The following is a 25320-nucleotide window of genomic DNA, read 5'->3' as shown; positions in this document are numbered from 1 at the left end:
GCTAGGGCCAGTGGCTGGACTCCGGTCAGTGCAGTCAGGATGAGGACGTTTTCGGGCCTCGTGCTGCACATGGGCCTAGTCAAAAACCCCAGTGTCAGGCATTACTGGAGTGGGGACGTCCTCTACCAGACCCCACTTTACAGTACGGCAATGACAAGTACCTGGTTTGAGGCCATCCAGAAATGTCTTCATTATGCAGATAATGCAGCATGTCACCCCCCCCACCACCACCACAATCCTGCCTATGAGCACCTGTACCGGTCATTGATCACTTTGGGGTAAAATTTTTGGAGGCCTATGTACCTGGAAGGGAGGTCGCAGTTGTACCTGGAAGGGAGGTCTCTCATTGCTTTCAAGGGGAGATTCATTTTCCACCAGTATGTTGCCTCTAAGTGGGCGAGGTATGGCGTGAAGCTGTACAAACTTTGAGAGAGTACCTCAGGGTACACTTACAAGTTTCGTGTGTACAAGGGGCGAAATTCCTGGATTGGACTCAACCCCCAGAACGTCCTCTCACTCTGGGTGTTAGAGGGAAACTTGTGTGGGACCTTATGCACCCACTTCTAGATAAGGGTTACCACATGCACGTGAATAACTTTTATACTAGTATCCCCTTGTTCCAGTCGCTCGCCAGATCCACATCCACTTGTGGGACCGTGCGGGAAAAAAAAAAAAAATCAATGTGGCCTCCCTACCCATCCCCTCCAGGTACCTATCCCCATAGGCGAGACCCGGGCCCTTACAAGCCGGAAACCTGTTGCTGGTCAAAAATAAGGACAAGAGGGATGTCCTTGTACTGTCCACAATCCACTGAAACGGCATCACCCCTGTCCCTGTGCGAGGTACCACTGTAACGGTCCTCAAGCCCGATGGTATCGTCAACTACAAAATCGGTATATGGGAGGAGTTGATCTCTCTGATCAAGTCCTCAAGCCATACAATGCCATGCGCAAAACCTGGGCAAGGTACAATAAAGTTGCAGTCTACTTGGTACAGGTTGCCTTGTACAACACTTTTGTGCCATCCCGGAGCACTGGCAAAACAAGGAAATTCCTCCAGTTCTGAGGCAATCCTCAAGGCCCTGATCTTTTCTGACTGGGAAAGAGAAGGCCGGAGTACCTCGGGAACTGGAGGCGCCCGGATCGTCCCTGGCCAACACTTTCCAGGTGTCGTCCCCCATACTGGAAAGAAGGGACGGATCCAAAAAAGGTGCAGAGTGTGTCACAGGAGGGGGATACGGAAGCACATCACCACTTAGTGTGACACGTGCCCCGATCATCCAGGGTTCTGCATTACTGGTTGCTTCAGGGAGTACCACACTGGGGGGGGGGAATTATATGGTTCTCAGACTTGAGACCCTAAAACAAAACCCAAAAATTTTCTTCCATGACCTAACCCTTCAGATGAACACAGTCAAAAAATAAAGGTGCCAAAACGGCGAATGCTGATTTTGCTGCGTTTTCAATGATACACCGGCCGCGATGCCGCGCTGGCGGGTGTATCAGCTGTGAGGGAGGAGGGGCTGGCGTCTGCTTTTATAATGACAGCGGGGCCCGTGCAGTGACTGTATTCTACTACACGGGCCCCGCTCACTGTATAATCCTATGTCTAATAGTTAATTGTATGTAATCGCATAAGGAGCGCTGTGTATTACCGGTACTTACAACTACAAGCGCTCGCAGAGAGGAGGGAGGAGGCAGGCCGGGCGCTGGCAGTGTGAGTCATACGTCACACGCCTGCGCCGCCCACTTTATGAATGAAGCAGGCGGTGTGGGCGCATGACATATGACTCACGCTGCCAGCGCCCATCCTCCCGGCCTGCCTCCTCCCTCCTCTCTGCCTACCGAGCAGCGAGCGCTTGTAGTTGTAAGTACCGTAATACACAGCGCCGATTATGCGATTACATACAATTAACTATTAGACATAGGATTATACAGTGAGCGGGGCCCGTGTAGTGGAATACAGTCACTGCACGGGCCCCGCTGTCATTATAAAAGCAGATGCCGGCCCCCAGCGTGTATTGAGGGTCATTCACTACAGGGACACTTATGGAGGGGATCTGTGGATGACACATAGCATAAGATGCTATATATGAGCCACCCACAGATTCCCCACAGATCCCCCATAACAGAGCCACCCACAGATCCCCCATAACAGAGCCACCCACAGACCACAATTAGTTCAAAACCAACCAAAAGCACACCTTTTGGTTCAACATTTGTTTTTTCTTATTTTCCTCCTCAAAAACCTAGGTGCGTCTTATGGGCCGGTGCGTCTTATAGGGCGAAAAATACGGTAATTATTTTAACAAAAAAATACACATAAGTGACATACAAGACCAATAGAATGAATAGTAAAAAAATAAATATTTATATATAGCAATGCTGAATTGAATACATGTAGCAACAATAAAAGATGAGCAAAAAAAGTGCATTTGTGCTGAGTCACTGGCTCAGTGTGTCTAGAGCAATAATAAAGTGTCCAATGTTGACCGTTAGATCCTGGGATATAGAGGCTGGATTGTTTCTACAATAGTAGTTTATGAATGTCTAATAAATCACCTTCATAACTGAGGTTATGTATTAATGTCACATATGACAATCTCAGTTGTATCTTCTCCCATATATTAAAAGCAATAATATTATGCAAAGGGGTAAGGCATAATATTATATAAATATAGTTACACTCAGCGGTGCAAGGTAACACCAGTGTATAATAGGAAATAAGTGATGTGCTGTGCGATCTGCGCTCACAGTGGCGCCCCACGTGGCTGCAGTATCGAGTACAGGCTGCTTGAACAGATGGTCACTTGACTAGGCGGGACTTTGGTTTCATTGTCCCGCTTTCACTTTGTGGACAGTCGACCGTTGTTCATAAGGAGACTCTGAATTGCTTTCAGAGCCAGAGTCTAATAGCAGCGTTCCTTATCTGCCGGATTGGAGGTAAAGCTCGTCTTTATTGTAGTGGACCGTGCATGCAGGGATATACGTCCATCAGCTTATGCGAGTCTATTTACCAGACGCGGTTTGGGGTCTATACCTGGCCCCTTCCTCAGTGGTAACGCGAAAAATGTTATCTATTCCCTTTTTATCTTGTGCATTCAATTGATTCAATAGATCTTAAGTTGCAAACACTGTCCATGATTCTGCTCTTTTACAGCCGTGGTGATAGACCATGTAATGAGTGCAGTGACATCACCAAAGGTCCTTTCCCTCAAAGAAGACAACGAGAAGCCAGGCTGCGCTAACAAGTTGATTAAGTTGAGTTTAATTTTCATTATTCTTTTTTTAACCCCGCCATCACTATAGGGTTGTTGCGGGTATCGAAATTTCGATACCCAATCGATACTTTTGTCCCGGTATCGATACGATACCGGGATTTCCGTTTTTTCGATACTGGGCTGCGCTTCTGCGCAGTCTAGTATCTCTGAACATGAGCGCGCTGCTATCGGCGCGCTCATGTTCTCTCTCAGCAGCACGGGGAGAAGGAAGCTGTCCTCCCTCCCCCTGTGCTGCTGCTGCTGCCGCTGCCACCAATGAGAAGCGAGGGGCGGAGGTGGGGCGGCAATGAGAAGCGAGGGGCGGTGGAGGGGCGGCAATGAGAAGCGAGGGGCGGAGGAGGGGCGGCAATGAGAAGCGAGGGGCGGAGGAGGGGCGGCAATGAGAAGCGAGGGGCGGAGGAGGGGCGGCAATGAGAAGCGAGGGGCGGAGGAGGGGCGGCAATGAGAAGCGAGGGGCGGAGGAGGGGCGGCAATGAGAAGCGAGGGGCGGAGGAGGGGCGGCAATGAGAAGCGAGGGGCGGAGGAGGGGCGGCGCCGGCAATGAGAAGAGAGGGGCGGAGGAGGGGCGGGCGCACTGCGCCACCAATGATAGGATTATTTCAACACAGAGCTGCGCCCAGCGATGCCCCAGCACTCACCATTAGTCCTGGGCGCCGCTCCGTTCGCCCGCAGTGCCCCATTACTGTCTCCTGTCCTGCTCCACATGCTGCTGATTACTATCGGAGCGATGGGAGGAGACATCAGCTTCACTAGTGGGCGTTCCTTCTCCCTGCGCTGCGATTGGACAGCGCTACAGCCAGGGAGAAGGAACGCCCACTAGTGAATCTGATGTCTCCTCCCATCGCTCCGATAGTAATCAGCAGCATGTGGAGCAGGACAGGAGACAGTAATGGGGCACTGCGGGCGAACGGAGCGGCGCCCAGGACTAATGGTGAGTGCTGGGACATTGCTGGGCGCCGCTCTGTGTGGCCTGATAGTGAAAGTCTGGACTCATATACAGTAGTCAGTCTTTAACACATACAGGAGGCGGGTGCCGGCAGCAGAATCGCATTGCCGGCACCCTGCCCCTGACAGGGAGCTGCGATCAGCGGCAGTTAATTGACGCTGATCTGCCAGTACCCGCCTCCTGTATAAAGAGGTAGTTATCATTGCCCCCCCCCCCCTCCCCCCCTCAACCCACCCATCCCATTAAAATCATTGGTGGCACAGTGTGCCGGCCCCTCTCAACCCCCCAGTATTAAAATCATTGGTGGCAGTGGCCACAGGGACCTCTCTCCCCCCCCCCCCTCCTTGGTGGTGCAGTGGCAGCTTCTGATCGGAGCCCCAGCTGTGTAAGCCTGGGGCTCCGATCGGTTACCATGGCAGCCAGGACGCTATAGAAGCCCTGGTTGCCATGGTAACATCCCTGATGCTGTGTGCACAAAGCACAGAGCAGCAGGGACAGTGTGGAGTCCTATTCACCCTGATAGAGATCTATCAGGCTGAATAGGAAAAGGGATGAAAGATCCCAGGTTCTAGCCCCTAAGGGGGAAATAGTCATTAAATAAAAAGTGTAAAAAAAAACAAACAAAAAACACTAAAATATGAAGTATAAATCACCCCCTTTTCCCAATTTCACATATAAAATATTTAAATAATAAACATATTACATCGCCACGTCAGAAAAGTCCAAACTATTAAAATATATTAAAAAAAATCTAGGTGGTGAATGCCGGAACAGAAAAAATAAAATAAAAACTGCGCGATTCGCCATTTTTAAAAATGAGGAATGCACGTGGCTTTTTTTGTTTATTTTTTTCGCGTGGTATCGAATGGTATCGAGTATCGCAATACTTTTTCATGGTATCGAAACCGAATCAAAAAATTGGTATCGCAACAACTCTACATCATTATTTTACTAAGAATTCTGTATTAAGAATGCTATCATTTTCCCTTAGAACAGTGGTTCTCAACCTTTCTAAAGCCGTGACCCCTTAATACAGTTCCTCATGTTGTGGTGACCCCCAACCATTACATTTTTTTCCTAACATAACTAATTTTGCTACTGTTATGAATTGTAATGTAAATATCTGATATGCAGGATGTATTTTTATTGCTACAAATTGAACATAATTAAAGCAGTAATTAGTCATAAAGACAAAATGTTGGGTACCCCTCAAATAAATAAATCAGTGGTGCTTCAAGCCCCCCCCCCTCCCCAAATAAATAAATCAGCGGGGCTCAGGGTCCCCCAAATAAATAAATCAGCGGGGCTCAGGGTCCCCCAAATAAATAAGTCAATGGTGCTCAGGGTCCCCCAAATAAATAAATCAGCGGTGCTTCATGTCACCCCAAATGAATTAAGCCTTGCTCAGCCAAATAATCAAAATAAAATTAGCCAGGCTCAATTAAATCATTGGTGGCAGTGGTGCTCAGCGGCGGTGTCATTAACGAAAAAAACTCGGACCTCAGCAGACAGGCAGCCCGACTTAGGGCTCTTTCACACCTGCGTTCTTTTCTTCCGGCATAGAGTTCCGTCGTCGGGGCTCTATGCCGGAAGAATCCTGATCAGGATTATCCCAATGCATTCTGAATGGAGAGAAATCCGTTCAGGATGTCTTCAGTTCAGGACCGGAACGTTTTTTGGCCGGAGAAAATACTGCAGCATGCTGCGCTTTTTGCTCCGGCCAAAAATCCTGAACACTTGCCGCATTGCCGGATCCGACGTTTAGCTTTTTCTGAATGGTTACTATGGCTGCCAGGACGCTAAAGTCCTGGCAGCCATGGTAAAGTGTAGCGGGGAGCGGGGGAGCAGTATACTTACACTCTGTGCGGCTCCCGGGGCGCTCCAGAGTGACGCATGGATGACGTGATCGCATGGCACGTCATCCATGCGCATGGGGCGCTCTGACGTCATTCTGGAGCGCCCCGGGAGCCGCACGGACTGTAAGTATACTGCTCCCCTGCTCCCCACTACTACTATGGCAACCAGGACTTTAATAGCGTCCTGGCTGCCATAGTAACACTGAAAGCATTTTGAAGACGGATCCGTCTTCAAATGCTTTCAGTTCACTTGTGTTTTTTCGGATCCGGCGTGTAATTCCGGCAAGTGGAGTACACGCCGGATCCGGACAACGCAAGTGTGAAAGAGGCCTTACCCGTCCAGACGTCAGGCTCCTTCAAGCACAGGCAGTGATAGGACATCACTTCCTGTGCGCGAGGATAAGGGGCCGCTGCCGTTGTGCGGGCGACCCACAATAGGAAGCCTCAGGAGACCCCCCGGAAAGGGCCGATCGACCCCCAAAGGGGTCGCGACCCCTAGGTTGAGAACCACTGCCTTAGAACCATGTCATAAGGGAAAATAATGAAGATCGGGTCCCCATCCCGATAGTCTCCTAGAAACCATGCATGAAAATCGCACTGCAGCCGCACTTGCTTGAGATTTTCACACATTCACTTCTATGGGGCCTGCGTTGCGTGATAAATGCACACTATAGAGCATGCTGCGATTTCACGCAACGCGCAAGTGATGCGTGAAAATCACCGCTCATGCGCACAGCCCCATAGAAATTAATGGTTCCGGATTCAGTGCGGGTGCAATGCGTCCACCTCATGCATTGCACCCGCACGGAATTCTCGCCCATGTGAAAGGGGCCTTAAAAGGGGTTGTCCTGCCATATATATTGATGACCTGTTGTCAAAATAGGTCATCAATATCTGATTGGCGGGGGTCCGACACCTAGCACCCTCATTGATCTGCTGTTTGAAGAAGAGGCAGTGCTCGTCCTGAACATTAAAGGGGTTCTGCAGTTTGTTTTAACTGATGATCTAGCCTGACTTACAATGTAAGTCAATGGGGACGATCCATTTTCATTGAGAGAAAAAGGTGCATTTATAAATGCAAGTCAGGACGGATCCGTTTGACTTACACTTTTTTTTTATTTTTTTAACAGAGCAATGCAGACGGATTCATTCTGAATGGATACCAGCGTTTGCATTATAGGTGCAGATCCGTCTGTGCAGATACGAGACGGATTCGCACCTAAACGCAGGTAATGAAAGTAGCCTAAAACCTGTTTTTTACTTTCACTTTCAGCCGCATTGACAGAATCCCAATTTCTATCAGTGATATCTTCCCCTGTACTGAACAGAATGCTGTCATTCTGGTATTGTCTGAATGTCAGCTTTCAAAGAACAAGAAGTTGCATGTTTCTAGCTGCTACCATACTGGAGCTGGACTAGGGCAAAACAGTTAGGTGGTTAAAGTTTTTTTTCTCCCAGGATTTTGATACCAATGACCTATCCTCACGAGAGGTCCACAGTATCTGATCGGTGGTGATTCGACACCCGGGACCCCCACTGATCAGCAGTTTGAGAAGGCACCGGAGCTCCTGTGAGTGCCACGGCCTTCTCGCAGTATTGCAAGCACAGCGCTGTACATTATATTGTTGCCTTGCTTGGTATTGGGTTGAGCCCCATTCACTTCAATGGTTGCTTTTAAGTAGGAGAAACAGTTTTCTTGCATGTATCACATTTCCTATTCCTATTATAGGATGCAACACTTGATTTGGTTAGCGTTCTTAAAGTGTAACTAACTGTCATATTTTTTGTATTTACTAGTTTAATAGAGCTAATCATGTATACCCGAGTTAAGTTACTTTCACACTAGCGGCACGGACCTCCGGCAGGCTGTTCCGTTGGGTGAACAGCCTGTCAGATCCGTCCTGCCGCTAGTGAACATGTGCCCCTGGACTGCCGCTCCGTCCCCATTCACTATAATGGCGGGGCTGAGTTTCGGCAGAGGCACAGCAGTGCCCGGCGAGAGGCTGCCGGAATAAAACTACGACATGTCCGACATTTTTTCCGGCAGCCTCTTGCTGTGCGCTGCCGTGCCTCCGCCGGAACTCAGCCCCGCCCCCATTATAGTGAATGGGGATGGAGCAGCATTCCGGGGGGCACACGTTCACTAGCGGCAGGACAGATTCAACAGGCTGTTCACCCGACGGAACAGCCTGCCGGAGGTCCATGCCACCAGTGTGAAAGTAGCCTTAGTCTGTCAATAATTGTCAAAAGATCTGCAATTACCTTATAACAGCTTTCATTAATGTCCCCTGTCTCTTCCACTGTTCCCTTAAAAGAACGTTGCTATGGCTTGTCTGTCTCTGGCTAAGAAGACAGAGGAGCGGTCCTTCACACTGCATGCCTGCATTAGGCTTCAGAGTGAGGAGGCGTGTCTCTCAGTAATCCAATCTGATTGGCTGGCAGGGAGCTGCTGGCTTCAGCAAGTCTATATGGGAAGTGAGGGAAGGCAGTGTTAGCCTCAGAGAACTGGCAGAGGAGCCATTTTGAGAAGGTCCTCATATTGTAAATATTTAAACAGCCTTAAGTAACGGGAAAAAACAAGGAAAACTGTGGTATGTGAAGAAACTAAACATTTGCTAAAATAGATTTTTTTATGAAAACATGACAGTTTCACTTCAGCCTAAAAATATAAAGGCAATAAGTAAAACGTTCGCTTACACACAAAGAAGCAGGAACCCTCAAACATGGAAGACGACTGGTCCACAAAATACTAAAGCACAGCTTACCACCATAGCAACAGCGTTGATTCAATTGAAAATCCCACCTTGCACTGACCAGAGATCACCCCCCCGCTCTAGATAGATGGCCATGGAGGTTGTCATGGGTGTTGGCTAAGACCTGCTACACATCGGAAGTGACATAACAGGAAAAGAAGGAACTCCACTGCCCATAGAGTCCCAAGTGATTCGTCTGCACACTGCATGCCTGAGTGTTGACTCCTAGATTGAAGGGCTGCTAAGCTTGGAGCCGACTCTACAAGGTGGGGCTATTCCCAGAATAGGGAAGCGCACTGCCAGCACAGAAGGTAAAGGGAAGAGGGCTTAAAGGGATTATCCAAGACTGATACAGACCTCCCAGAGTGGCCAACCTGCGGTGACGATTATACTTACCTGGTCCCCACCGCTGGGTTTGGCTCTTCCTCTCCCTGCAGTGCTGAAAACATCATCCCGTCATTGAGAGCGGAACCCAGAGACTGAACCAAGCAGCAGGGTCAGGTAAGAAGGATCACCATTGCGGGTCAGCCACTCTGGCAGGTCTTTATTAGTCTTGGATAACACATTTAATTCATTTTATACATATCTTCTATCACTGAAAAAAAAGCGTTCCTTTTATTCTCATTATGGACTCAATACCAATTATGTCCAGAAAAGAAGTCCCACCACCACCACTGAAGATAAACGCGCCCATTAATTCATTTACAGGAGGCGGGAGCTGGCTGCAGAATCACATAGCCGCACCCGACCTCTATGAGCGGTAGTTGTGATCCGCGGCACCTGAGGAGTTAACTTCCGCAGCTACTGCTAATAGGTCAGGAGCCCGCTATGTGATTGTGCAGCCAGCACCCGCCTCCTGTTGAATATGAATGAATAAGTCAGTCAGCATCATTGGCGACGCAGTGGCCACAGCCCCTTCCCTTGTCCTCTCCTCTCATTGGTGGCAGCAGCACGGGGGGGGGGGGGGGGGGGGGAGACACTGATTCCTTCTCCCCTGTGCTGTTGAGGGAACACTGATCGCGCTGAGAGCAGCGCGATCCTTGTTCCCAATTCATTATCGGCTAAATAGATGCCAATACCATTAACTTTCAAAATTCGGCCAATAATATTGGTAAAACAGATAATCGGTCGATCCCTAGTGTATATATGGTGCATTTGTGCATGTGTAATATATATATATGTAGGTCTGTGTGTTGCATATGGTGTATGTATATGTAAACATGCGTCGTGACACCATGTATCCGCCATTGAGTAGGGAGCCTGTTGAAAATGTTAATCCCACCCCTGGTTACATAGCATCATAAATATAATGCTATGCGAACATGGCGGTGGTCAGGACGGGTGTTTTCTCTGACACGCTGCGAGTCTGATGCTTGGAATTAGCTTGCGTGAAAGAGGCCTAATAGGCCAATTTAGACAAGCAGTAACCAATGTGTTTGTTTATTGGCACTCATCAGCCTGAATATCGGATGGTGAAATAGGGCCCCCAGCCTGTTAAGCTCTGTTCTTCCAGAGGAGGCAGGTAAAAGGGAGAGACCAGGAGCTTCACATTCCTAGATGTTCTTGTCTTCAACCCATTCCATAAACTCCCAAATGGTCTTGGCCAGCATATTACAAGCTATGTTATCCATCTGCTTTTTAAAAGGGGTATTCCACAGGATAGGGAATAGCTATTAGATCAGTGGGGGTCGTACCGCTGGGCCCCCACTGATCACAAGAATGGAGACCCCCATTACCCCCTGAACGGAGCAGCTGGTCACACATGCGAGCGGCTGCTCCATTCATTTCTATGGAAATCCCAGAAAAACATGGACAGCGGCAATGTGCGGACCGCACTATTGCCGGCACTAATAGAATAGGCGTATTCTTGTCCGCAATTGCGGACAAGAATAGGAAATGTTCTATTTTTTGCGGGAATGGAATTGCGGATCCAGAAGTGCGGGTTAGCAATTCCGTATCCGGGCAGCACATCGTGCTGCTCCATAGAAATGAAAGGGTCCGCAATTCCGTTCCGCAAATTTCGGAACGAAATTGCAGACGTGTGAATAGATCCTTAATGCTGGGGTCCACTCTGAGGGACATTATGTATACTGCACGGGTTAGGATTAAAATAAAAAAGCTAATTAAACAATTAGGCCAAAGCGTAATAAGCCACTTAATGAGTGGTCCCTAACACTAGTTCCTACCTTTTATGGGCCATGACAGCCACACAAAGTCCAGGGAGCGCAGGTACAGCATGCACGCCAAGCACACCCCCATATTTTTTCTTTTTAGTATATATTGGAGGCGTGGTGATCTCCAAGCAGTCATGCACACCTGACAAGTCAGTATAAAACTGAGTCTGCTTATATAGCACCTACCAGTAGCCATTTGGCTCCAGGAGAAGTATAAAGTGGGCTCAGCATGCATGTTGGTACTTGCATGCCTGGATCCGATGAAAGCTGTAATGGCACCAGACGGGGTTAAAAGCAGAGTGTGCTTGGCATGCATGCTGTACCTGCGCTCCCTGGACTTTTTATGGGCCATGACAGCCACACAAGGTAGGAACTAGTGTTAGGGACCACTCATTAAGGCGACCTTGACGCGGTGAGTGGCTTATTACGCTTTGGCCAAAATGTACACCAATGCCTCATTCAACATCCAGCATAAAGGCAGGGCAGAGTGCTGGTTGCAGTGTGCGATTGCATTTTGTGTTTTTGCGCTTGTATCTGTATTTCACCATAGCAATCTGCACCTGCTAGGGGTTGTGCGAGCTGAACCACCCACATTTTTTCTTCGTATTACATTGTGTTCTTCCTGTACAGGGGACCTTTAAAATGGTAAAAAGGTACAATGACCAAAGGGACTCTGGGCACAGTCGCAGCTAAATGGGTGAATATCACTGACATATCTATTTACTGGGTATATTTCATGTGGTCGTACTACTGAGGAACAATACTCTCCTTTACAAATAGACACTAAAGTCAAAAGGATTTTTTTTTTGTTTTTTTAAAGGGAACCTGTCACCATGGATATGCAGTGTAATCTGTAAGCAGCATGTTTTAGAGCTGGAGGAGCCGAGCAGATTTTCTTCTAAAACATGCACTGTAAGACCCAGCAGGGAGAGAGCGCCATTTATCGTTTGGAGAACAGATTTTGCAGGAATGGTTGCCGATGCAACATGGAGCCAGAAAGAGAAAAATCACATTTTGAGAAATTAAGCATTCAAGGAATTCATCTAGGGGTGTAATGATTGGATTGACTCACAAGGGTTTCAAAAAAATTACATTATATTTAATGATTTATTTTTAGCACCAAATGTTTAATTTTTACAAGGTGTAAGGCCCCTTTTCACATGGGTGAGAACTCTGCGCGGGTGCAATGCTTGGTGAACGCATTGCACACACGCACTGAATCCAGACCCATTCAATTCTATGGGGCTGTGCATGAGCGGTGATTTTCACGCATACCTTGTGTGTTGCGTGAAAATCGCAGCATGCTCTATAATGTGCTTTTTTCACGCAACACAAGCCCCATAGAAGTGAATGGGGCTGCGTGAAAATCGCAAGCATCTGCAAGCAAGTGCGGATGCAGTGCAATTTTCACGCATGGTTTCTAAGTGACAATCGGGATGGGGACCCGATCATTATTATTTTTCATTTTTACATGGTTATAAGGGAAAAATAGCATTCTTAATACAGAATGCTTAGTAAAATAGTGATGATGGGTTAAAAATTTTAACTCACCTTAATCCACTTGTTCGCACAGCCAGGCTTCTCTTCTCGGAAAAGGACCCGTGCTGACGTCACCGCGCTCATCACATGGTCTATCACCATGGTGATGGACGATGTAACGAGCACAGTGACGTCAAAGGTCCTTTTTACCCAGGTCCTCAAAGAAGAATAAAGACATGCCGGCTGCGCGAACAAGTGGATTAAGGAGAGAGTTTAATTATTTATTAAGAATAGGGCTGCAACGATTAATCGATAATCGATAACTGGATTCGTTGTAGACAAATCCAGTTATCGAATAATCGCCGATTCGTTGCTATGCGGGCAAGCGGTCACTGCATCTTTATTTTACCTTTTACAATGACGCTCCAGTAACAGGCAGAGCGGACGGCGGCGTAACGTCACTTACTCACGTGACGCACCTGCTCCGCCTCCTTCATTCATAAAGTGGGCGGAGCAGGTGCATCACGTGAGTAAGTGACATTACGCCGCCGTCCGCTCTGCCTGTTACTGGAGGGTCATTGTAAGGTAAAATAAAGATGAGTGATTAGTCCGACTAAGCAGCGGGGCCGGGGCTGTTATGGGGAGGGGGGGGGGGGGGGATCTGTGCACCGTTATGCCCATAACAGCGCCGTCCACGGATCCCCCTCTCCATAACAGCGCCGTCCACGGATCCCCCATAATAGTGTTGTCCACAATTTGTTTTAATATGGCCTTTGAACATAATTTTTCAAGTAAAATCATATAAACCTCTTTGTTTTGTAATTTTGTCGTTTTTCCCTGATTAATCGAAGAAATTAATCGGCAACTAATCGATTATTCAAATAATAGTTAGCTGCAGCCCTAATTAAGAAGGCTATTATTTTCCATTACAACAAGGGAAAATATAAAAAAATCTACAGAACACCTTACCCAAACCCGAACTTCAGGTTCCGGTACCACATTCAGTTTCTCACGTGCGTGAAAAATACATTGCACTTGCGCAGAAAAAAAAAAAAAGAACGCAACTCAATCGCATACAAAATATCTTTTATGCTTACAATACAAACGCAGGCTGCCATGCGGGTGCCGGACACATCCCATACCCGGCACCCAGCCTCTATGACTGCGCGCTGCGATCCGCCGCTATTAACCCCCTCAGGTGCAGCACCTGGGAGGTTAATAGCGGCGGATCGCAGCGCGCAGTCATAGAGGCTGGGTGCCGGGTATGGGATGTGTCCGGCACCCGCATGGCAGCCTGCATTTGTATTGTAAGCATAAAAGATATTCATTGGTGGTGCAGTGGCTTTAGCCCCTCCCCTCCCTGCTATCAGCCCATTGGTGGCAGCAGCAGTACAGGGGGGAGGGACCGCCTCCTTCTCCCCCGTCACTGTGTTGTTGAGAACATGGCCTTGCTGAGAGCAGCGCGTGCCATGTCAGTTTGTGAAAGCGGCAGAGCAGCGGCGGTTCTAGGCGCAAATGGCGACAAGACTACAAAGTCTTGTCGCCATTTAGCAATTCTAGGTCGCATTTGCAACCATTTTGGTCGCCATCTGGAGCCCTGGGACGGCGATAATACCGCAGCATCCTACGATTTTATCTCCGGCCAAAAAAACCTGAACACTTACCTGAATGCGGGATCCGGCATTTTAATGCATTTGTAAGACGGATCAGCAAGTCTAATTCCGGTTTTTCCATAGCATCACGGACGGCATACAAGGAGATATACAAAATATATCAGTTAAAGGGGGGTCAACTGCCTGGAAGACTTTCCGCCCAAAGGACAGATCAGAGGCTCTGGAAAGATCCAGGCGGTAGTGCTTTATAAATGTATGGAAGCTGGACCAAGTGGCAGCTCGACATTTCTTCCAGGGAGGCACCAGCTGGCTCTGCCTGAGAGGAAGATATGGCCCTAGTGGAATGGGCCCTAATGTTGACTGGACATGGAAGATTTTGAATTTGGTAACACAGGCAAATGGTTTACTTGATCCATCTAGCTATAGAAGACCAGGAGGGCTTTCTGGCCCTTGTACTTTCCTCCAAAGAGTACTAGTAAGTTGTCAGATTTTCTAAACTTTTCGATAGCAGAAATATAGTCTAGAACTGCCCTTCTAACATCCAGAGAGTGGAAGGAAGACTCTCAGAGGGGTGTTGACAAAAGCATGGCTGTGGAGTCTGAGTCGGAGAAGGGCAAAAATGTACCGACCCCTACTAGATTTAAATTGAAAAAGAAAAAAAAAGTCCCAATTCACAAAAAGTTATAATTACCGTATTTTTCGCCCTATAAAGGTTTGAGGAAGAAAATAAGTAAAAAGTGACCATGAAGAAGCATGCTTTTCATATACTTCACTATATGGCACGCAACGCACAGTTAAGGAGCGGCAATACTTATACTGTCCATTGTGTTGGGTTCCACTGTTACAGGGAATGCAACGCCCATAGTTAATCTAGCCTCTCAGGCTGGGTTCACACTTGAGCGTTGCGCAAACGCGCGTTTTTGACGCGCATTTTTATGCGCGTTTTTGTAATAGTAAACGCGCGTTTGACGCGCGTTTGTGTGATTCACTACAGTGTCCTATGGCCACAAACGCCCCAAAAGTCGCTCATGTACTTTTTGGAGCGTCGGGCGTTTTACAGCGCGATCGTACGCGCTGTAAAACGCCCAAGTGTGAACCATTCCCATAGGGAATCATTGGTTTCTCCTTGTTGAGCGTTTTACAGCGCGTAGGAACGCGCTGTAAAACGCTCAGGTGTGAACCCAGCCTCACTGATAACTGATTAAGTAATATTTCTTATTGCAGGACTACAGACACTTGTTCTAAGTGACGGGAATGGATAGTCAATAGTTCAAGACTGAAGCTGTAAACCATTTGAAAAACTGCCGTCATTCAGCTAAGGCTATAAAAACTTGTAAATTCAGATTGTTAGCTAACACTTTAAACATGACTATGGGATTCTACAAGGGAAATCATGTTTTAAAATAAATGCCCCTTCCCCTGTCCCTTCCTGGATCCTCCCACTGCCCTATCTTCAGCAGAAGATCAGCACACAAAGGAGAAGGCAGCAGCTTCCTAGCCAGTAGTTCTGTGGTAATGACAAGTATGTTGCCTTTCTTTCCTCCTTTAAAGAATGTATAAAACACATTTGCATATTAAATACAGAGGAGTCTGAGTGTCTGAGATACCAAAAACTGAGGAGTCGGAGCATTTATCTACCGACTCCACAGCCCTGACAAAAAAGGCAGGGTAATTTCCCGGCTCTGATGAAAGCTGGATACAACTTTAGGGAGAAAGCCTGGGTTGAGTCGGACAATGATCCCATCATCCAGGACACGAAGGTATGGTTCCCCAACAGATAGAGCCTGCAACTCGCCTAATCTGTGGGCCGAGGTTATTGCAATTAGGAAGGCGGTCTTTAGGGACAGTAATTAATGTAAACACAACTTAGGGCTGAGATTTGGACCTTCAGGTAAGATGGTCTAAGCCCCAGGTTGAGACCCTGTTGCAGGAAATCCAGGATTCTTTGAATGTTGGGTCTATGTAGGTGTGGAGATTTGTCGCCACTCTAGGAGCAGAAGCGCTTCCAGATTTTAAGGTAGATTGTGGAGGTTACTTTCTTCCTGGATGCTTTCAAGGTAGTTATAACTTTATCTGATAAGCCCTGTCGTTTTAGAGTCTGCCGCTAGTTTCAGAAGCTGTGGGTTTGGGTGTAGAACCGGACCCTGATGGAGTAGATCCCCCGGCATAGGAAGGAGCCAGGGATCCTGGAGGGAGTAGCTCTGGAGAGATGCGAACCAGCTCCTCTTCGGCCATAGGGGAGCAATCACGATTACTGTGGCGTTGTCCAGGCATAGCATAGCTTCCAATGCCAACGGATGGCGAAGGCGTCCAGGGCATGAGGTCTGTCCCTGGGGTTTAAGGAACAGAATGTCTCCACCATTGAGTTTACCCTGGTGGCGAATAGATCCACATCGGGCATCCACCACTTTTCTACCACCAACTTGAATGTCTCTGAGCTTAGGGACCATTCCGTATGATCGATCCTGTGGCGGCTGAGGAAATCTGCTTTCAGATTCAGCGTTCCCTTCAGATGAATTGCAGAGATGGAGGCCACTTTTTGCTCTGCCCATGAAATTTTTGTTGTCAGCGTTTGAAGAGTTGCTGACTGTGTTCCCCCTTGATGGGAGAGTTAAGCGATGCCAGTAGTGTTGTCTGATAGCACTCTTATATGGTGAAGAGATACTATTTTCTCTGCCGTTTGCCTCCCAAACTGCTCTAAGTTCCCTGAAGTTTGACGACTGGGATTTGATCAATTGTGGCCAGGTGCCCTGAAAAAGATGATCTCCTACCTTTGCGCCCCAGCCGGACAGACTCGCGTCTGTTACCATTTGTATTAGGGGAGTTTTCTGCCAAAGTTTTTGTGGTTCTTCCACCAGTTAAGGGAATTAAGTACTCGGATTGGAAGGATTACTTGATGATCCAGGGAGGATTGACGCCTGTTCCAGACGCCCAGGATCAAGACTGAAGAGGTCTGAAGTGAATCTGGCACCAGGGAACTGCCGGAATACAGGATGTTAACAGACCTAGCCGACTCATTGCTTCTCTGATTGAGCATGACCTTTTCTTCTGAAAGGATTAGATTTTTTTGCTGAAGAGTCGAGATCTTGTCTTGAGGTAGGAATACCACTTGCCTTCGGGAGTCCAGAATCATGCCTAGAAAACTGACTTTCCTTGAGGGGGTGAGGACGGACTTGTTTTCGTTTATAATCCATCCGAGGTTGTTTAAGATGGAGAAAATATTTCAGATCCGAGTTGAAAGTCGTCCAAGTAGGGTACCACCATAAGTCCCTTTCTCATGACGAAGGCAACCATCTCTACCACCACTTTGGTAAAGATCCTCGGGCCGATGAGATCCCAAAGTGGAGGGCTTTGAACTGATAATGATGAATTTTCCCCGTTATATCCTGGATTGCAAACCGGAGAAAACTCTGTGACGTGAATAGGAATATGGTAATAAGCATCTCACAGGTCTATTGTACACATGAAGACGTCTTTGCTTAGGAGTGGTATTGTAGATGCAAGGGTTTGAATTTCTAGTAAAGAATACATTTGTTTAAGGGTTTCAGGTTGGTTGTTCGAAATGAGCCTTCTTTTTTTCCTCACTAGGAATAATGTTGAATAGTATCCCCGGCCCCTTTCTGGAGGTGGAACTGGGGTGATTACATTCATCAGAAGAAAATTTTTGACTCCCTGACAAAGGTTGTGTTGAAATCGTGTTAGCGCAAATTTGTTTGGGGGTTTTTGAAGACCACTCTATTTGATAACCTGTTCCGATTATTCTGGAGACCCAGGGATTTTGGGAAATAGATTCCCATTCTGCCAGGAAACTTGAGAGTCTTCCCCCCCCCCCCCCCACTACGGCGTCATTGCTTGTCGGGTGGTTTCTGGTGGGAGGAGGATTGACCTCTCTCTTCCCTCTTTGAGGTAACTCCAGCGCACCGACTTCCCCTTCCCCCTGTAGCTTCTCTCTTGACCAGAGGAAGAGTGAAAGGGAAATCGGCGCCTGAAGGATGATACTCCGGAAACCCTTTGTTTGTGTCAGCGGCTTTTTCAAAAATTTTATCCAGGACTGGGTCGAAAACTTACTCCCCGGAAAAGGGTATAGAGCAAAGTTTTAATTTTGAAGTCTTGGCCCCGGACCAGCATTTCATCCGAAGTGCCCGTCTGGCCGAGTTGGAAAGTGACGCATCTCTCGCAGAGAATCAGACCAACTCAGCCGAGGTGTCCGCCAGGAAGGCAGTAGCAGATTTTAAGAAAGGAAGGGAATTGAGGATTTCTTCTCTAGACGTTTTATTCTTTATATGGTCTTCTAAATTCTCCCAGCCAAAGAAATATGGATCTAGCGACGGAAGTAGCCACAATGTTAGTTTTAATCTTAAACATGGAAGCCTCCCCAAGATTTCCCGAGGAGGCTGTCTGCTTTACGATCCATGGAATCTTTGAGCTGGGAGGCATCCTCAAACGGGATGGTAGGGATGTCTGCTTGTTCACCTTAGCAACCTGTACATCCATCTTGGGGATCTCATTGAAGATCTTGGATTCCCTGGGATCAAATCGTAACCTATTTTTAAAGGAAGTAGAAACTCCCAGACGTCTTTCAGGGTCTGCCCATTCCTCCAAAACCATGTCCCTAAGGCTACTTTCACACTAGCGTTCGGGGCTCCGCTTGCGAGTTCCTTTTGAAGGCTCTCACAAGCGGCCCCGAACGGATCTGTACTGCCCTAATGCATTCTGAGTGGATGCGGATCCGCTCAGAATGCATCAGGTCTGGCAGCGTTTGTCCTCCGCTCAGCAGACAGACACCCGAATGCTGCTTGCAGCGTTCGGGTGTCCGCCTTGCCGTGCGGAGGCAAACGGATCCGTCCAGACTTACAATGTAAGTCAATAGGGACGGATCCGTTTGAAGTTGACACAATATGGCTCAATTTTCAAACTGATCCGTCCCCCATTGACTTTCAATGTAAAGTCTGGACGGATCCGTCTGAGCAACTTTCACACTTAGAATTTTTTCTAAACTATAATGCAGATGGATCCGTACTGAACAGATCCCATAGTCTGCATTATAGGAGCAGATCTGTCTGTGCAGACACTAGACGAATCCGCTCTGAACGCAAGTGTAAAAGTAGCCTAATGCTGTCCTTTATGGGAAACACATGTTTTTTTAACACTTAACCTCTAAACATTTCTTCCTCTACGGAATGGGTGCGTTGAACTTCCTCCACACCCATTGTGGATTTGACCGCTCCGAGTAGGTCGAACATATCTTCCATACAAAAATAGAATCTGCGGCAACTATCAACAGAGTCCGAATCGGAGACTCTTTCCCCCGCTCTTCCCATGATTTGACTGAATGGACGCTCTCGTCCACTATGGCCTCAGAGTCAGAAGAGGAAGGTGACCTAGCACGCTTCCTCTTGTGTTGCGGTAAATCGGAGGGATTGGCGGATAGGTGGGCCAGAGATGAACGAATTTGCTTCGTCACGTACAATATACAATCTTTATATACAATATAGATATACAATCTTTGCAAAGCTTCTTGGGATAATTGTCTGGAAGTTTGCCATTACAGGAGATGCATCTGAGGGATCTCTTGACCTTTCTTTGGACACCTGAAAGGAGGAGAAGGTAGCTATAAGGGGATGGTCAGAGGGAAAAGGGGGGGGGGGTGTATGGATCCAGAGGGGTGTAGAGGGACCAACAGAAGCCTCATGCAGGGGGATCAAATATTCACTCCCCCCTTTTTTTGTTGCAGGAGAGGGGGTTCGGACTCCTTAGGAGAGCGCACGTCTGTCCCAGACATCACGGCAGGATGCTTTTGCCCTCTCAGTCCAGGAGACACAGGCGAGGGGCTACAGACTTCTCAGGAGCATCCACTGAATGTTGAGGCCTCGGCTTTGAGCCGGGCACCAAACGCCGCCTACGTCACTTCCCAAGTGCCGGATGTGACGTCACACATATGCGCCTCAGGCGCCGGGTGCACAAACCTGCTGAAGCCTTGGTAGGCCAGGAGGGAGCAGTTGCCCTGGGACCAGGCCCCAGATACAACCAGAGCGAGTAAACCCACACACCCCTGACCAGCGTTAGTACTGGGACCGTGGGAGGGCAGGAGGGACGCCATGGTAGGATGCCAGCGATTTTGCTCAGGTAAAAAAAAATTAAAAAAAATCCTTGTACTTCCTAGCTTCATCTCCCTGCATACAGGGAGACCTTTCTCTGCCCTGTCCTATGTAGGTACAGGAAACACTGGTGTTGGTGGTGAGAAGGGGGTATTTAACCTCTCTCTGTTCCTGTCCCTACAGAGGTCAGGGGTTAATCTCCTTGTATGCCGTCCAGGCCCCTCTTGAACTCTTTTTGTGAACTCCCCATCACCACCTCCTCAGGCAGAGAGTTCCATAGTCTCACTGCTCTTACCGTAAAGAATCCTCTTCTATGTTTGTGTACAAACCTTCTTTCCGCCAGACGCAGAGGGTGTCCCCTCACCCCCTAGTTTCTTCGGAACACACCAATATTCACTGTGTGGTCACAATTAGGGATGAGTGAACTTGTGTTTTAAGTTCAGCGTACAAGGTTCTGGACCATAACTTATGGTCCATGGTAGTGAAATCCATAACGGATTTCTTAAATAACCCGGACCTTGTTCATCCCTAGTCATAAACTGGCAACACTACAGTGCGCCGAAGAGAAACAGCACCATGTGCATTTGCGGCCTAGTTTGGTCATAATTGTTGGGTTTGAGTGAAGCGAGCGTCGGATGCTTCATCCGAAGTCATTTTGTTCAAAACTTCGGAATAATACTGCATCCGTCTCAGTAGAGTATACAAATGTATGGGCTCCGATAAGCCGAAGTAAGTGGAAAACCACCTTAAAACCAAACTCTGCTTCAGTTGTGACTAGTACCTCAGAAACAAAGCAGAGTTCGGTTTCAAGTTTTAAAGGTGGTTTTCCACTTTAAAAAAAAAATTAACTACCGAAGTCAAGCGCGACTCCATGAAAAACTTACTTCGGCTCGTCAGAGACCGTACATTCTAAGGCCCCATTTAGTGTTTTGAAGATCAACAAAACACTGATACCGGTCGTGTGCATTCTACAACTCACAGACCGCACATGGCCGATACCATAATAGAAAATGCCTATTCCTGCCCGCATTTGTAGACAAGAATAGGACATGTTCCATCCTTTCACCGTGTGCTGTCCGCATCTTTTGCAGTCCCACTGAAATGAATGGGTCAGCATCCGTTCCGCAAAATTTGCGGAATAGGCGCAGAGCCGTTCAAACTGCTGTCTGAATGGGCCCTAATACTGTACGGAGACAAATCTCTGTACAGTATTATTCCGAAGTTTTTGAAGAAGCATCCAAAGCCCGATTCGCTCAACACTAATCATTGCTCTTGGTGCACCCAAGGCCCGCTCCTTTCTGTGGCCAACCTCTCTTTCACAGGTTTGGTGACGCAGTCTTGTATCCAAGCCTAATTGTCATATTAGGAAAAGAAATACTGGGAAAGATTTGCCAAACTGGTTGGAAGTAGGACTGGCTTAGTTGTCCATAGCAACTAGATTCCACCTTTCATTTTTCACAGTTCCTTAGGAAAATGGAAGAAGGTATCTGATTGGTTGCTATGGGCAACTAAGCCAGGTCTACTTTACACCAGTTTGACAAATCTCCCACTCTGTTTTAATCAAGTGATCCAGGACTATGTCTATGCAGTTCGATAGGGAGATCGTTGACAGTGCCAAATGTTTAACAATATTTAGAGATATGCTATACAGCAGCCCCATGCGCAATAGACAGAAGCTGACTCAATGACCTCTATGGGAATGTTTTCTAGGCATGCTCTGTGACCTGTGCAGAGGTCTGGGGGGAGGGGGGGGGTTGCTCAGTGGTAAGTATACTATAGGAACAAGACGAGGAAACCACAGCACTCAAAACGTAGTAGGAAATTTTATTTATTTCATCCAAAATTCATTAACAAGTTGCCATTGGCCAATGTTTCGTTCTATCCTAGACCTTGTTCACGGCCTGTACTTTATTCTATGCAATATAAATGTAAGACTGCCCTAATATCCGCCAGTAACTTTACTTTTACTGCCAGTTACACCTAACTATGTAATATAAATGATACGATTGCCCTAATATTTAACCGCAAGCTTACTAGTTTGACAGTGGGTCACTTGCAGATATATAGAGTTTGGAATCTAGGTTCTAAACTTAATATGCATGTACCTACTTCACCAATTGTGTGGATGACGTCCTGACAGCCCAGTATGTAGTCTGCACTGCCTAGTTCTATAAGGGGGCCTTCATACATGATCGTATCCTGGCTACCTTAATTGCAGTATGCCTTTGAAGAACCTTTTGGGATGACAATCTGAAGGTATTACCCCAAGGACATACCTGAAACCATTGAATATATATGTAACTTCTTTTTATTATATGCCACCATTTATAAATTGTTATTGTCATGTATGTATTATTTAGGCCGTGAACAAGGTCTAGGATAGACCGAAACGTTGGCCAATGGTAACTTGTTAATGAATTTGGGATGGAATAAATAACATTTCCTACTACGTTTGAGCGCCGTTTTCTCTTCTTGCTCTGATAGATGAGCTTTGGCCACCACCTATTGTGAATGGTGGATCCTATGTTATTTTTCTATCTATAGAGGTGATATCCGTCGTTGTAATCATGCCTGTGAAAGTAAGGAGATGACTGCAGTAAAGTGATTTCTACACCTATTACTAGGCTTAGGCTACTTCCACATCTTCAGCTTGCTGCTGTGGCAATCGGCCAGACATATATTCCTGGTATATTTGCCGGGTAGCAGACAGATTCCCATTACAGTCAATGGGGTCCGGTGGCCAGGTAAACTCTGGTAGGACAGCCGGCCAGAGACCTCTGCCGCAACGGTTTTTGGTCCGGCCAACAGCCGGCATTTGTGCTGGGTCAGGCAGCTGAAATATCTTGACCGAGATGTGAACACAGCGTGATATTTTTGGAGTGAACACACAAATCTTACAAGAGTGGAACATTCCTTTAAATGCTGGTCCTAAAATTCCCTGCACCGTCGGAGAATGCACCACTCTAGTACGAGGCACACCCTCCGCCTATACAGAATCTACTACTGCTCAGAGCTGCTGTGGGTTTATGGCTTCAATTGCCCCAGAAAACTAGCGTAAAAGATACATTAGTCAGGGTGACTGGCCACGCCCCCTTTCCAACCATTGTCATGCCCGCTTTAGTGAAAGTGGCGAGGGCAGTGTAACAACAGACAGATAAGCCAAATTTCTAAAAAGTCGCACCTAAGACTTTTTAACACCACTTCCCAGGTGCAAAGGAGATGAGCTTGATCCGTGGTCTCTATTCAGAGAGAAACCCATTTTAGTTTATGTTAATGAGCCCCTAGGTGCAACAAGGGAGCTGCTGTTGTAACGTTACACCGGCAGGGACTCAAGGTGCATTACCCTACTTCGTGAGATTTACCTACCTCGTAACTTCCGGTCACGTCGGAGTTGCCGATCTGCGGTTTAGGGAAATCTCACAGTGGAGTTCAGCTGGACACCGCGCATGCGCTGGAGAGCTTCACCAGCCTTAGGGTAGGGAAAAATAACGGCCCAGTGCGCAAGTGCGGCTAACTGCAGGCACGGAGATCAGATGATGTTCTGTCGTTATCCGCACTTACACACTGGGCCGTATTTTTTCCCTACCCTAAGGCTAGCGAGGCTCTCCAGCGCATGCGCAGTGTCTGGGTGTCCAGCTGAACTCCGCTGTGAGATTTCCTTAAACCGTCGTTTTGCGCATACCGGCACAACTCCGGCACGCCTCCTCACGTCATTTTCGGTGCGACGGGAAGTGATGAGGTAGGGAAATCTCACGAAGTAGGGTAATGTAACATTAGACCGGCTGCTCCCACCACTTTGACAGGGCCAAGCAGATGTAATGGTGCTAGCTGGAGAGCCCCGGATCAGGCCAAATGCACTGCCCCTAGATACCATTACATCTAAAGAGCAGAGACTCACAGTGCAACAGTGGCTCCCTTGTTGCACCTAGGGGCTCATTAACAAACTAAAATGGGTTATTTCTCCGAACAGGGGCCACGGAGAAGCGCCCATGTATACGGTGACAGACTCTCACTGGCACCATGTATGTGGCCAACCACAAAGCCACGGTCAGCCCCATGCTAGGACACAAAACTTGGGCCTAAGTCCTGGGAGTAATCCAGGCCCCTGCTGAAGTTCTGCTGGGGCCCCAGCACACACCTACACTTGCCAGGAGCACTGGGACTTGCGAAAACAGGACCGGATCGGCCGTGCTAGAGGAAACGGAGCGGTGCCACAAGCAGGAAGCGCCACACTTACTTCAGACACTTCATCCTCGTCGCTGCCAGAGCCCGCTCCGGACGAGAGCACGGCTGCCAGCTTAAAGTCCAGCGTGTCGCCAGGCGGGACGTCGGCGATGAAGTGCACGTTCTTCCCCGGCAGGAAAACTTCAGCCTCTAAGCCAAGGGGCGACAGAGGAGTCACCGAGTCAATCTCATGCTCGTAGCCGCCGGTGACTTCAGCATTCTGCATGGCGCCGGGTGATGGTCCGCCTCGGGTCACTTTACCGGGCTCGCGACAAGCAGCCGGACCTAGAACACGTTGGAAGTTTAGGATAAAAAAAAAACCCGAAAACGTCTCCTCATGAACTTCTGCCGCACTACCTTGCTGTCCTGTAAGCCCCGCCCCTGGGCAGCAAAGTGCTCACTGATTGGCCACGAGCTAGCAGCTGGTTGGTGTGGGAGCAGTCACTCTCCGTGACGTCAGTCTCGCTTTCAGGCCGAGTTTACTGCACTCACACTCTTCGGGGTCCCGCCCCTCTAGCTGAAAGACAGGCGGGGCCAGAAACGCGGATCACGTGACGCACAGCATTATGGAAACCCTTTCAGGTAACGCGTGCGTCACAGCCCAGAGGCGTGGCCCAAGCCGTGGGATTTATTAGTCAGCGACTCAGCGGGGATGGCTACAGTGACGGGTCGGCTCGGCCTCTACCTGAATAAACATCTATATATGGACGAGGCTGAAGCTGTTTTCTGATTTTTGAGTTTCTTGGGCTACTGTCACACTGGCGTTTTGGCTTTCAGTTTGTGAGATCCGTTCAGGGCTCTCACAAGCGGTCCAAAACGGATCCATCCCTAATGCATTCTGAATGGAAAAGGATCCGCTCAGAAGGCATCAGTTTACCTCTGTTCTGTCTCTATTCC

General features: G+C 47.9%; 1 protein-coding gene across 1 annotated transcript in view; it reads right to left on the bottom strand.

Annotated features, from left to right (window-relative positions):
* LOC122928254 (ankyrin repeat and KH domain-containing protein 1-like) overlaps window positions 1-24794 on the bottom strand; it is a 259680-nt gene extending 234886 nt beyond the window's left edge. Inside the window, exons 1-2 of the mRNA XM_044280911.1 lie at window positions 24781-24794; window positions 24437-24708 (exon numbers count right to left, since the gene is read on the bottom strand). Of these exons, the coding sequence (XP_044136846.1) occupies window positions 24437-24649 (213 nt within the window). The 5' untranslated portion in view covers window positions 24650-24708; window positions 24781-24794. The remainder of the gene's footprint in view (window positions 1-24436; window positions 24709-24780) is intronic.
* Between the last annotated feature and the right edge of the window lie 526 nt (window positions 24795-25320).

The sequence above is a fragment of the Bufo gargarizans genome, chromosome 2 (genome assembly GCF_014858855.1).
Source record: "Bufo gargarizans isolate SCDJY-AF-19 chromosome 2, ASM1485885v1, whole genome shotgun sequence".
NCBI classification, from domain to species: Eukaryota; Metazoa; Chordata; class Amphibia; order Anura; family Bufonidae; genus Bufo; species Bufo gargarizans.
Note: the sequence above shows the minus strand (reverse complement) of the source record. Positions and strands in the feature narration are given on the sequence as shown.